General features: G+C 48.1%; 1 protein-coding gene across 1 annotated transcript in view; it reads right to left on the reverse strand.

The window, feature by feature from the left end:
- Window positions 1–15,682, reverse strand: part of LOC140729345 (arf-GAP with coiled-coil, ANK repeat and PH domain-containing protein 2-like) — a 61,137-nt gene that overhangs the window by 5,765 nt on the left and 39,690 nt on the right. The window contains exons 11-14 of the mRNA XM_073048991.1: window positions 14,427–14,623; window positions 12,276–12,385; window positions 8,069–8,179; window positions 5,890–5,951 (exon numbers count right to left, since the gene is read on the reverse strand). Of these exons, the coding sequence (XP_072905092.1) occupies window positions 5,890–5,951; window positions 8,069–8,179; window positions 12,276–12,385; window positions 14,427–14,623 (480 nt within the window). The remainder of the gene's footprint in view (window positions 1–5,889; window positions 5,952–8,068; window positions 8,180–12,275; window positions 12,386–14,426; window positions 14,624–15,682) is intronic.

The raw sequence follows: 15,682 nt of genomic DNA on the forward strand, positions 1-15,682 counted from the left end.
AGCAGCTTGGGGAATTTGAATTCACAGTTAATTGTAATCAATTTGTAATTAAATATCTGAATGTGCAACTGCTGAGTTGTCCCAACTGTGCTCCAAAATATTCCAGCTGGTTTTGCATGGCAGCTGCATTGAGCTAAAGCATCCGCTGGCCTGCCCTGTCCTCAATCTCATCACCCACCACCCCACCGTAGATTACATGGGAACAGATACACGGATTCTGACCTGTCCTGTCCTCAATCTCATCACCCACCACCCCATCGTAGATTACATGGGAACAGATACACAGATCCTGACCTGTCCTGTCCTCAATCTCATCACCCACCACCCCACCGTAGATTACATGGGAACAGATACACGGATCCTGACCTGTCCTCAATCTCATCACCCACCACCCCACCGTAGATTACATGGGAACAGATACACGGATCCTGACCTGTCCTCAATCTCATCACCCACCACCCCACCGTAGATTACATGGGAACAGATACACGGATCCTGACCTGTCCTGTCCTCAATCTCATCACCCACCACCCCACCGTAGATTACATTGGAACAGATACACGGATCCTGACCTGTCCTCAATCTCATCACCCACCACCCCACCGTAGATTACATGGGAACAGATACACGGATTCTGACCTGTCCTGTCCTCAATCTCATCACCCACCACCCCACCGTAGATTACATGGGAACAGATACACGGATTCTGACCTGTCCTGTCCTCAATCTCATCACCCACCACCCCATCGTAGATTACATGGGAACAGATACACAGATCCTGACCTGTCCTGTCCTCAATCTCATCACCCACCACCCCACCGTAGATTACATGGGAACAGATACACGGATCCTGACCTGTCCTCAATCTCATCACCCACCACCCCACCGTAGATTACATGGGAACAGATACACGGATCCTGACCTGTCCTCAATTTCATCACACACCACCCCACCGTAGATTACATGGGAACAGATACATGGATTCTGACCTGTCCTGTCCTCAATCTCATCACCCACCACCCCACCGTAGATTACATGGGAACAGATACACGGATCCTGACCTGTCCTGTCCTCAATCTCATCACCCACCACCCCACCGTAGATTACATGGGAACAGATACACGGATCCTGACCTGTCCTCAATCTCATCACCCACCACCCCACCGTAGATTACATGGGAACAGATACACGGATTCTGACCTGTCCTGTCCTCAATCTCATCACCCACCACCCCACCGTAGATTACATGGGAACAGATACACGGATCCTGACCTGTCCTCAATCTCATCACCCACCACCCCACCGTAGATTACATGGGAACAGATACACGGATCCTGACCTGTCCTCAATCTCATCACCCACCACCCCACCGTAGATTACATGGGAACAGATACACGGATCCTGACCTGTCCTGTCCTCAATCTCATCACCCACCACCCCACCGTAGATTACATGGGAACAGATACACGGATCCTGACCTGTCCTCAATCTCATCACCCACCACCCCACCGTAGATTACATGGGAACAGATACACGGATCCTGACCTGTCCTGTCCTCAATCTCATCACCCACCACCCCACCGTAGATTACATGGGAACAGATACACGGATCCTGACCTGTCCTGTCCTCAATCTCATCACCCACCACCCCACCGTAGATTACATGGGAACAGATACACGGATCCTGACCTGTCCTGTCCTCAATCTCATCACCCACCACCCCACCGTAGATTACATGGGAACAGATACACGGATCCTGACCTGTCCTGTCCTCAATCTCATCACCCACCACCCCACCGTAGATTACATGGGAACAGATACACGGATCCTGACCTGTCCTGTCCTCAATCTCATCACCCACCACCCCACCGTAGATTACATGGGAACAGATACACGGATCCTGACCTGTCCTCAATCTCATCACCCACCACCCCATCGTAGATTACATGGGAACAGATACACGGATCCTGACCTGTCCTGTCCTCAATCTCATCACCCACCACCCCACCGTAGATTACATGGGAACAGATACACGGATCCTGACCTGTCCTCAATCTCATCACCCACCACCCCACCGTAGATTACATGGGAACAGATACACGGATCCTGTCCTGTCCTGTCCTCAATCTCATCACCCACCACCCCACCGTAGATTACATGGGAACAGATACACGGATCCTGACCTGTCCTGTCCTCAATCTCATCACCCACCACCCCACCGTAGATTACATGGGAACAGATACACGGATCCTGACCTGTCCTGTCCTCAATCTCATCACCCACCACCCCACCGTAGATTACATGGGAACAGATACACGGATCCTGACCTGTCCTGTCCTCAATCTCATCACCCACCACCCCACCGTAGATTACATGGGAACAGATACACGGATCCTGACCTGTCTTGTCCTCAATCTCATCACCCACCACCCCACCGTAGATTACATGGGAACAGATACACGGATCCTGACCTGTCCTCGATCTCATCACCCACCACCCCACCGTAGATTACATGGGAACAGATACACGGATCCTGACCTGTCCTCAATCTCATCACCCACCACCCCACCGTAGATTACATGGGAACAGATACACAGATCCTGACCTGTCCTGTCCTCAATCTCATCACCCACCACCCCACCGTAGATTACATGGGAACAGATACACGGATCCTGACCTGTCCTCAATCTCATCACCCACCACCCCACCGTAGATTACATGGGAACAGATACACGGATCCTGACCTGTCCTGTCCTCATTCTCATCACCCACCACCCCACCGTAGATTACATGGGAACAGATACACGGATCCTGACCTGTCCTCAATCTCATCACCCACCACCCCACCGTAGATTACATGGGAACAGATACACGGATCCTGACCTGTCCTGTCCTCAATCTCATCACCCACCACCCCACCGTAGATTACATGGGAACAGATACACGGATCCTGACCTGTCCTGTCCTCAATCTCATCACCCACCACCCCACCGTAGATTACATGGGAACAGATACACGGATCCTGACCTGTCCTGTCCTCAATCTCATCACCCACCACCCCACCGTAGATTACATGGGAACAGATACACGGATCCTGACCTGTCCTGTCCTCAATCTCATCACCCATCACCCCACCGTAGATTACATGGGAACAGATACACGGATCCTGACCTGTCCTGTCCTCAATCTCATCACCCACCACCCCACCGTAGATTACATGGGAACAGATACACGGATCCTGACCTGTCCTCAATCTCATCACCCACCACCCCACCGTAGATTACATGGGAACAGATACACGGATCCTGACCTGTCCTCAATCTCATCACCCACCACCCCACCGTAGATTACATGGGAACAGATACACGGATCCTGACCTGTCCTGTCCTCAATCTCATCACCCACCACCCCACCGTAGATTACATGGGAACAGATACACGGATCCTGACCTGTCTTGTCCTCAATCTCATCACCCACCACCCCACCGTAGATTACATGGGAACAGATACACGGATCCTGACCTGTCTTGTCCTCAATCTCATCACCCACCACCCCACCGTAGATTACATGGGAACAGATACACGGATCCTGACCTGTCCTGTCCTCAATCTCATCACCCACCACCCCACCGTAGATTACATGGGAACAGATACACGGATCCTGACCTGTCCTGTCCTCAATCTCATCACCCACCACCCCACCGTAGATTACATGGGAACAGATACACGGATCCTGACCTGTCCTGTCCTCAATCTCATCACCCACCACCCCACCGTAGATTACATGGGAACAGATACACGGATCCTGACCTGTCCTCGATCTCATCACCCACCACCCCACCGTAGATTACATGGGAACAGATACACGGATCCTGACCTGTCCTCAATCTCATCACCCACCACCCCACCGTAGATTACATGGGAACAGATACACGGATCCTGACCTGTCCTCAATCTCATCACCCACCACCCCACCGTAGATTACATTGGAACAGATACACAGATCCTGACCTGTCCTGTCCTCAATCTCATCACCCACCACCCCACCGTAGATTACATGGGAACAGATACACGGATCCTGTCCTGTCCTGTCCTCAATCTCATCACCCACCACCCCATCGTAGATTACATGGGAACAGATACACGGATCCTGACCTGTCCTGTACTCAATCTCATCACCCACCACCCCACCGTAGATTACATGGGAACAGATACACGGATCCTGTCCTGTCCTCAATCTCATCACCCACCACCCCACCGTAGATTACATGGGAACAGATACACGGATCCTGACCTGTCCTGTCCTCAATCTCATCACCCACCACCCCACCGTAGATTACATGGGAACAGATACACGGATCCTGACCTGTCCTCAATCTCATCACCCACCACCCCACCGTAGATTACATGGGAACAGATACACGGATCCTGACCTGTCCTCAATCTCATCACCCACCACCCCACCGTAGATTACATTGGAACAGATACACAGATCCTGACCTGTCCTGTCCTCAATCTCATCACCCACCACCCCACCGTAGATTACATGGGAACAGATACACGGATCCTGTCCTGTCCTGTCCTCAATCTCATCACCCACCACCCCATCGTAGATTACATGGGAACAGATACACGGATCCTGACCTGTCCTGTACTCAATCTCATCACCCACCACCCCACCGTAGATTACATGGGAACAGATACACGGATCCTGTCCTGTCCTCAATCTCATCACCCACCACCCCACCGTAGATTACATGGGAACAGATACACGGATCCTGACCTGTCCTCAATCTCATCACCCACCACCCCACCGTAGATTACATGGGAACAGATACACGGATTCTGGCCTGTCCTGTCCTCAATCTCATCACCCACCACCCCACCGTAGATTACATGGGAACAGATACACGGATCCTGACCTGTCCTCAATCTCATCACCCACCACCCCACCGTAGATTACATGGGAACAGATACACGGATTCTGACCTGTCCTGTCCTCAATCTCATCACCCACCACCCCACCGTAGATTACATGGGAACAGATACACGGATCCTGACCTGTCCTGTCCTCAATCTCATCACCCACCACCCCACCGTAGATTACATGGGAACAGATACACGGATTCTGTCCTGTCCTGTCCTCAATCTCATCACCCACCACCCCACCGTAGATTACATGGGAACAGATACACGGATCCTGACCTGTCCTCAATCTCATCACCCACCACCCCACCGTAGATTACATGGGAACAGATACACGGATCCTGACCTGTCCTGTCCTCAATCCCATCACCCACCACCCCACCGTAGATTACATGGGAACAGATACACGGATCCTGACCTGTCCTCAATCTCATCACCCACCACCCCACCGTAGATTACATGGGAACAGATACACGGATCCTGACCTGTCCTCAATCTCATCACCCACCACCCCACCGTAGATTACATGGGAACAGATACACGGATCCTGACCTGTCCTCAATCTCATCACCCACCACCCCACCGTAGATTACATGGGAACAGATACACGGATCCTGACCTGTCCTCAATCTCATCACCCACCACCCCACCGTAGATTACATGGGAACAGATACACGGATCCTGACCTGTCCTGTCCTCAATCTCATCACCCACCACCCCACCGTAGATTACATGGGAACAGATACACGGATCCTGACCTGTCCTGTCCTCAATCTCATCACCCACCACCCCACCGTAGATTACATGGGAACAGATACACGGATCCTGACCTGTCCTCAATCTCATCACCCACCACCCCACCGTAGATTACATGGGAACAGATACACGGATCCTGACCTGTCCTCAATCTCATCACCCACCACCCCACCGTAGATTACATGGGAACAGATACACGGATACTGACCTGACTGTCCAAAGACTCCCTCTGATTCCCGCAGCTCCTCATTCATTTTGGCAAGTCGAAGCCTGAAATTCAATTCATAGATCAATAGGGATTAAAGGTCAGATTAATTTGTCACATGTACATCAAAACATGGGGTGTCATGGTGGTGTAGCGACTCAGCTTTAATTCCCACTGCTGCCTGTAAGGAATTTGTGCCGTCTCCCAGTGATGGGTTTTCTCCCATAGTCCAGCGATGTACCGGTTGGTGAAGTCAATTGGATATTGTAAATTTTCCTGTGATTAGACTAGGGTTAAACCATGCGTCTGGAAGGGCCTATTCCACACTGTATCTCAATTAAAAATAACCGCCCTTCATCTTCCTTGTATCCAAAACTATGTTCTCCAGTATTGGAGTATCTTCCTCTTCTACGTGTCACACAATGTTATAATCTATGCAGTTGTTTCTCAGCCTCAAACACTCCAGAGAAAATATTCTCATCCAGGCTGAACCAACTCTGCACCCTCTTCCTCCCTGCAATGCAGTGACCAGAACTAAATGTGGTTCCATCGAAGTTTTGTGCAGCTGCAACATGACTTCCCGACTTTTATACCCAACATCGCCATCACTGAAGATCGCTGGATGCCTTGTTTACTGTACTTTCTACTTGTGTTCCCACTTCCGAGGAGCTGTAGGGCTGCGCTCCCAGATCTCTCTGCACATCAGCAAGGGTCCTGACATCCTCCTTGTCACACTGCGTCATCAGACCCAAGTGTAGGATCACACAGAGACTCGGAACATTTAAACAAAACCAGGAGTTTTACTAACAAAAGGGACAAAGTTAAACAGTAGAACTTACAAGGTCTTAGATAACGCGGCCAGAGCTGCACTAGGTAAGGATCAGGATGATTGAGCCCATGAGGGGTTAGCACTGCCCCTTTAACTACACGCCAACGTGCAAAATAACCTGTGCCCAGCTGGCTAATTACAAGCTAACAGGTAACAAAAGCCCCAGAAACTGAATTGGACACCTGCAAAGTAATTGGAAGTAATCAAGGACAATTGCACCTTAAATGTAAACTGGGGAAGACCAAACGATAAAACATAAAAAACCCAAAGCACAACAATAAATAATAAAACCCAGAGTATACAAATCCAACAGCAAAAACTCAGAGCGTTGACAACACTTTACTGACGACCCCACTTACATTCCACCTCCTGAAGTGCAACAGTGCACACATCTGGATTAATCTCCACCTGCAGCTTCAATTGGCCTATCCTTTGACACTTCTCACTGTCCACAACTCCAGCAATCACACACACAAAATGCCGGAGGAGCTCAGCAGGTCAGGCAGCGTCTACGGAAATGAATAAACGGTAGGCGTTTCGGGCCGAGACCCTTCTTCAGGACTGAGAAAGAAAGGGGAAGGTTTCTGAGTTGTCTGCAAACTTACTATAAAGAGAGGAGAGTAGCTTCATTTGTCACGTAAACATCGGAACATACAGTACAGTGGAATGCACCGACTATGCCAGCCGAATGTGCTGGCAGCAGCCCGTAATTGTCGCCACACTTCTGGTGCCAACATGCCACGCCACATCTTACTAACCCTTGTCTAGATGCCCTCTGGAATGTGGGAGGAAACTGGGGTAGCTGGAGGAAACCCACAAAAGGAAAGTGGGTGGGTGGGGGAAGAGGGATGAAGTGAGAAGCTGGGAGGTGATAGGTGGAAAAGCAAGGATCTGATAGGAGAGGAGACCTTCACCCTCGCCTGTCACCTGCCAGCTTGTACTCCTTCCCTTCCATCCCACCTTCTTGCTCCGGCTTCTTCCCCCTTCCTTCCCAGTCTTGATGAAGGATAAAGGCCCAGAACGTCGACTGTTTATTCACGTGCATTGATGCTGAGTTCCTCCAGCATTCTGTGCGTTTTGCTCTGGATTTGCAGCAACTGCAGAATCTCCTGTGTTTATCAATAAGACCATAAGATATAGCGGCAGAATTAGGCCATTTGGTCCATCGAGTCTGCTCCACCATTTCATCATGGCTGATCAGTTACCCCTCAGCCCCAGTCTCCTTCCTTCTCCACGTATCTCTTTGTGCATCTATCAATAAGAAATTTATTTATAAATTCCAACCGAGTGGTTTTACCCCTTGGGTTTGGTTGAGGGCAGGAAGAGGTAGCAAACCGTGGTGGCGTTACTTACAGAGTCACAATGTCTGCGTTTGCAGTGTCGATGGCAATGGTGATCGGGTTTTTGCCGTTTTCATCCACTGCCGTTTGACTTGCCCCTCGCTTCAAGAACAGACACACCAGGCTATAATCAAACAGATTATCATAAACATTGAAATACAACGTAATGAAACAGTAAGTCAGTAATAACACAGTAAGTAGAATCAAAGTTCAGAGTGCGTTATACTTTATACAACCTTGAGATTCGTCTCCTTACAGGCAGCCACAAAGTAAAGAAACCCAAAGGAGCCCATTAAAACAAAAGAAGGCCATCAAACACGCAGTGTGCAGAGACGGAAGATCACGCTAACTATAAAAGTAAGCAAACAGCATTCAGAATGAAAGTGAGTGTACAGGCATTAAACCCAGCGTTGCTGCAGCCACAGCCCCGGCCAGCGCCGAGCATGATCAATCACAGCAAGCTCAGTGGATATTGCAGGAACTGATGATTAACCATTTATTAATCATTATTGAATCTACCGCAGTGATTGCATGAAGGTTACGATCCACATCATGACATTCGGACAGTGTGGACAGAATGGGACTGTTCGTACACACTCGGTTGCGATGTATCTCTAAGACGCTCCTGTGGGTGCTTCTCCAAAATGGCAACTGATGACATTTGAGAGGTTTTGGGCAAATAACGGAAAACCTGGGCAAAGTGGTGAGTTGGAAGCAGCATCTCAGCAGAGGAAGGAAAGAAACAGAGGAATTCTGCAAAATAATTTGTAAAGCTTGGACCTGGACAGATAAACGTACAGCTGGAGGAGGGAGAGGAATGAGCATTTGCAACGGGCCAGGAAAACAAAAATGCAGAATACCCAGAAATAGAGATTCCGCAACACACACACACACGCACACACACACACACACACACACACACACACACACACACACACACACACACACGCACGCACGCACGCACACACACGCACACACACGAACACACACACATACACACACAGACACACACACACACATGCACGCACATGCACATGCACGCACACGCGCACACACACACACAGACACACACACACGCACACACACACACACACACACACACACACACGCACACACACACACAGACACACACACGCACACACACAGACACACACACACACACACACACACACACATATACACAAACACAGACACAGAATGCTTTAGGAACTTAGCAGTCAGGCAGCATCTATGGAATAGAAAGGAATAAAGAGTCGATGTTTTCGTATCGAAACCCTTCATCAAGACCCTTCAGGAGTCTTTGTTCATTTCCGTAATGATGTGTTCCTCTGGCATTTTGTGTGTGTTACTGCAGAGAAGTTTGGGCGGCAGTATGGAGAAGAGTCTCTACCAAAGGAGATCCAAGGTGCTCCTTCTCCTTCCCTCTGCTACCCTGCTGGTCACCCTTGGGCAAGGAGTAGCACTTGCTTAGCCGCTGATCAGGGTCACATGAAGCCACGGGAGCAGGCGGAGGATGATCGTACGAGCAGCTGGTGCAGATCACAAGTCCAGGTTATGTGACCACTGACGCCAGGCAGACAATCTCTGAAGAGTATTGATAATGGCTGGGGTCACCCATCTCGTAAAGACACTGTCTAGAAGGTGGCAATGCAAACAGTTCTGTAGGAAAATCTGCCAAGAACAATTATGGTGATGGTTGTCCATGTCATACGACATGGCACAGAACGATGATGACCGCTGAGAACTCAGGGTGGGGAGGCTGAGGTGGTCAAGGTGATGGGATTTCACACACTGAAGGTTCCAACTGCACGGTCTCTAAAGGACAGACTTTAAGAAACGTCAGGACCACTTGAATCACTTAGGCAGATAAGGATATAGACAAGAGCTGGGCAATGGAGTTAATCGGGAAGTTCAAAGTATGTGTACATTATACAACTTTGATATTCGTCTCCTTACAGGCAGCCACAAAACAAAGAACCCCAAAAGAATGACGGCCAAACACCTACTGTGCAGAGAGAAAAGAAAACAAAACGAGTGAACAATGAAAGTAAGCAAATAGCAAATAGCTGGAAAGAGTCAGAGTCTGTGAAAAGAGGAACAAAGTCGATGGCTATGGGTGGGATATCATCTGTTGAAAGATGATCTATCTGTAATACTACATCTTTACCTCCCTAACTAGTTTTGCAGATCGTTTATTGTCCAAACCAGGAAATATAGCAGACTGTTTGGATACAATCTGCTCTCATAAATAAGAATGCAATTTTGAACAGGGAGATTACTCCCCAGTTCTGAAGAAAAGCTATTAGAACATAGAAATCACAGCACAGTGAAGAGCATTTGGCCCACGATGTTCCCATTACTGTTTGTGTAGATTCGCTCTGTGAGTATGTGGTGCCGTATATATTGTGGATATCTCAGGGGGCACAACTGTCCAGAAACTGCTGAGCCAGCATGTAAACAACACGGCCACCAAAGCAGCTCAGAGTCTGGGTGAGTGAATCACCTGCTGAATCTGCCAAGATTTTGTATTATTCAGAAAGAAATCATCAAGGGTATGATTGAGTACTTTCCAGTTCCCTGTGTGAGTGCAGTGCCAACAATTCTGAGGAAGTGGAACGTCTCCAAGGACAACGTGGCCTTGCCACCACCCTAAACCTCCATTCTTGTCATCAATAGCAAGTATTTGCAGACTTGAGTAAGAACGGCAGACAAACCACCAAGCACTGTCTACCACCAAAAGAGACAAGGGCAATGGGCAGATGGGAATACTATAGCTACAGGTTTCCTCCGAGTTACACGCCGTCCTGGTAAATGTCACCACATACTGACCTGAGATTCATTTCCTTGCAGGCATTCATGGGGATAATAACTGTTCCTGAACCTGTTGGCGTAGGGTCTAAGGCTTCTGGACCTCCTGCCTGATGGTGGCAGTGAGAAGAGAGAAGAAACCTGAGTAGTGGGGGCCCTTGGTGATGGACGCTGCTTTCTTGTGCCATGTAAATGTGCTCAATGATGGGGAGGGCTTAGTCTGTGACAGATCGGTTAGTATCCAGGTTGGTTTGTTTCTGTCCTGTGTGTTAGTGGGAGTTTTTCTACCCCAACTCTGACTGATTTTACAACCCTGCAGACTCACTTTCAAAGACTCTTCAACTCACGTTCTCATCTAGACACTGATCCATCTGGGCAACGTCCTTTTTTCTACATTTGTTGTTTGCCAGTCTTTGTTTCGGTATTGTTCTTCACAAATTCTGTTGAATTTCTTTATTTTCCGGGTAAAAACAGCCACAGGAAGTTGCCGTGGTTCAGTGGTGCCATTGTTGGGATTATCTTGGAGAACCTGGCCCAGGGTCCAGCACGTCAATGCGAACATGAAGAAAGCACAGCAGTGCCTCTGCTTCCTTAGGAGTTAGCAAAGTTTCGGCATGACAGCTAAAACTTCAACAGATTTCTGCAGATGTGGAGTGGAAAGTGTACTGGCTGGCTGCATCACAGCCTGGCATGGGAACAGCAATGCCTTTGAATGGACAATCCTGTAAAAGGTAGTGGACTTGGCCCGGAGTAAAGCCCTCCCAACCACTGAGCACATCTACATGAAGTACTGCCATAGGAAAGCAGCATCCATCATCAGGGAACCCCACCACCCAGGCCAGGCTCTCTTCTCACTGCTGCCATCAGGTAGAAGGTACAGGAGCCTCAGGACTCACTCCATCAGGTTCAGGAGCAGTTACTGCCCTTCAGCCATCAGGCTCTTGAACTGAAGAGGATAACTTCACTCAATTTCACTCGCCCCATCACTACAACCAATGGACTCACTTTAAGGATCCTTCATCTCATGTTCTCGATATGTTTTGCTTAGGCTTTACGCTCTTTCGTTTTGTTTTTGCACAGTTTGTTGTCATTTTCCTACTGGGTGAACACCCAGGCCGCCGTGGTCTTTCATTGATTCTGATATGGTCATTATTTTATGGATTTATTGAGTTATCCCACAAGAAAATGAACCTCATGTATCTACTTTGACAGTAAGTTTACTTTGCCTATTTTGTGCGGAACCTGCCCTGGGAATGGACTGTAAAATGTTTCTGGATGCAGGTCATTCATCATGGATCACCTCTGAAGATGAAATAATGACTCTTATCCGAGTAAGGGATTAACGTTCAGAGTTTTCCTTTTGTTTCCATGGGCATGTAATACCAGGCACGCTTGGCACCTGGCTTACTCACCCGGTGTGTCCGTGGATGGTGGCGTGGTGCAGAGGACCACGACTGTGAATGTCCATCTGGTTTACGTGGGCACCGTTCTGCAGCAGAAATTCACAGGCCACCAAGGAACCCTGGAGAAGAGAGAAAAAATCAAATCCAAGGTTTAGCTCAATAATCAGCTTCCAAAGGGATGCAGAAACTGAAGATTTTTGCAGGGAGAAATCAGCCCTGCCAGTGCCTGCTGCCTTGTCCCTTTTCAGACCTCAGTGGTTCTGTTACTACAGCCGTTATACTTCAGGGGCTTTACCCAGGAGTGGAGGCCTGTGCTAGGGTTGGGCGCCTCTATCTGAGTAGGTGGGAAAGAGGCTTGCCTTGCTGTTGTTGTTGCTGTCGTTGTCACCTTATTGTCCTGTGAAACATTGTGGGCGTGCTAAGTTGATGCTAGAGTGTGTGGTGACACTTGTGGGCTGCCCCCAGCACCTCCTCGTTGGCTGTTACCACAAATGATGCATTCCACTGAATGTTTTAGTCCACATGTGAGAAATAACTCTGAATCTGAGGTTGGCGGTAATCTCGTAACGCAGACAATCCATCTTTCACAGAACATGTGCACTAGAAGCAGGAAGGGAGCTGATTTCAATAGATTATTAGTCTGTCTGACACATTCCAATCCAGTGGACTGGAATCACTAGGGTCTCTTCCCAACTATGCTAACCACACTCAGTGAAATAAACTCTGTTATACTTGCAATATGATAAGGAGGACAAGCAAATAGACACAGGCCAAAGCTGAACCACTGGAAACCTAAAGTTCATCTACTTAAGTGTTAGAGTCTGTTGGATATCGATAATGTTAGATGCCGCAGGCCTGCTCCCCTTGTTTGGTGGCATGACAGACGGCAGGGGAGCTGTGTTGCCTTGTTTGTAGCAAGGACTAGGCCTCAAGCCGTGGGCTTGCCTGCTGCTGCAGTCCAGGAGAGGAGACACTGGAGGCGGTATAGTGTTACGTCTGTGCTCGGTTGGGGGATTACCTCGCCTGTCTGTGTTGCCCTCCCCCCCAGTGGTCAATCAATGGAATGTCAGGCTGGTTTGTCTGTGCACTGCTGGGAACTACAGCATCAATTTGCTGGATACGTCAATCAGGGACTTGGGCTATATATGTATTTCTTTTCATGTGACTGTGTTTTTTGGTCGCTATTTTGAATGTACTGTGTATGTTTTGAGCCTCGGCCCCAGATAAATGCTGTTTTTTTGGCTGTGTTCATGTATGATTGAATGATAATTAAACTTGAATTTGATTTGAATTAGGGTTTGATTTTAGTGTTTCCACAGATCCCTAATTGGAACAGAAACAGTCAATGCCATGGTGTAGTGCTGACATGGGAGGCTCTTTATAAATGCATTGTTTTTTATTGCTCTGTGCTACCACAGACACAGGGGTTGAAATGGACTCTTCCTGTAAAAGCCTTCAGTGTCATCATCTGGAATTACAGTGCCAAATATCCTCAGAAGTTATTAGGCCTTGAAAGATATACAGCAGCTGGTGATGTAAGAGATTGCAGTCTTACCGGTGTTACTGGCTGGATCAGTGGAGGTTTCGAAAATATATCTGTTACTCTGAAGCCTTTATGAATTTATAACTTTTAAAAAATGTAATGTGACAAAATAGTACCTGTGTGATCCCAGAGTGCTTTGCTGGTTTGGATGGAAACTTCCAAGAAGTCTATATGTGTTTTATAGCAGGGTGTGTATTTATAATAAGGAATGTTCTGATAACAGAGAAAAACAGGATACAGCTGTCATGGGGGCAAGAAGCCTCAAAAGGCAAATTGACTGATATATAAAACACCCCACGGATGAGGATAAGGAAGGAATGCCATTTTCCGACGGAACAACCTCAGAGGCATCAAGTTGGTGAATTACTGGTCTCTGTAAAAGTATAAAAGTAAAAATTTTATAGTTTTTTCTGCTATAAGATTGAAGCTACCTCTCAACAATTTAACAAACAGAAGTAGACCTTTCCTTGCGAGTAATAGATGTGCTTATAATTGGAATTTGTTGTAGTTTGTTACTGTATAGTAGAAGACTGAGCTGAATGGTGTATGGTAATGTCGGACTGAACTGGGCCACGAGGATCTGCAACGGCTGCTGATATAGTAGGTTACTGTCTTACCGGTGTCACTGCCTGGATAAGGGGAGTCTTGTTCTCATCTGACGTGTTCACCCAGTTGACATCAGCTCCGTGTGCGAGTGCATCGGCCATGACAGGTAGATTTTGGAGTGCGGCGGCTCGGTAAAGAAGCGCCCCTGGATGGAGGTCCCGCAGCTCCTCGGTGCTCTCGTTGGGCGAGGGTGTTTTGTAATTAACATCTGCAAGTGGGGAAACAGGAGGAGGGAAAGATGTGTGTTTGCCTCAAGAACAGGTTGCAGTTCACAAGAGTCCCTACAAAACTGAGAAGAGAGTTCGGGCCTTTTTGGAGGGGCGAGATTCAGGTGAACAGACATGCAACAGATTTATAGAGTCACAGAACACTACAGCACAGTGACAGACCCTTCAGCCCATCTGGTCTCTGCTGAACTGTTATTCTGACTAGTGCCATTGACCTGCCCTGGACCATTGCTGTCTCAATCCCTCCCATCGTTGGACCTACAGGAAAGGATAGAACTGGACTCATAGATCACTTTGTTGAGCTGCCTTTTCCAGGTGCTCACAACTAAAGAAAGAACACTCAGATTTGTATTTCTGAATCAGATGTTTGCCACTGTTGTACTAGTTTGGCACGGGGTACTCTTTGCCTATGTGTTAGAATCTTTCCAGTTGAATTCCTGCTTTGGAATCAAGATTGTAAGAGATCTGCATTGTTATTTCCAGAGCAGTGCTGTGAGAGAGAGAGAGAAAATGAATGAGCAGGAATGCTGTGTGAGAGAGAGAGAAAATGAATGAGCAGGAATGCTGTGTGAGAGAGAGAGAAAATGAATGAGCAGGAATGCTGTGTGAGAGAGAGAGAGAATGAATGAGCAGGAATGCTGTGTGAGAGAGAGAGAGAATGAATGAGCAGGAATGCTGTGTGAGAGAGAGAGAAAATGAATGAGCAGGAATGCTGTGTGAGAGAGAGAGAGAATGAATGAGCAGGAATGCTGTGTGTGAGAGAGAGAAAATGAATGAGCAGGAATGCTGTGTGAGAGAGAGAGAGAATGAATGAGCAGGAATGCTGTGTGAGAGAGAGAGAGAATGAATGAGCAGGAATGCTGTGTGTGAGAGAGAGAGAATGAATGAGCAGGAATGCTGTGTGAGAGAGAGAGAGAATGAATGAGCAGGAATGCTGTGTGAGAGAGAGAGAGAATGAATGAGCAGGAATGCTGTGTGAGAGAGAGAGAGAATGAATGAGCAGGAATGCTGTGTGAGAGAGAGAGAATGAATGAGCAGGA

Source organism: Hemitrygon akajei, chromosome 6 (assembly GCF_048418815.1).
Source record: "Hemitrygon akajei chromosome 6, sHemAka1.3, whole genome shotgun sequence".
NCBI lineage: Eukaryota > Metazoa > Chordata > Chondrichthyes > Myliobatiformes > Dasyatidae > Hemitrygon > Hemitrygon akajei.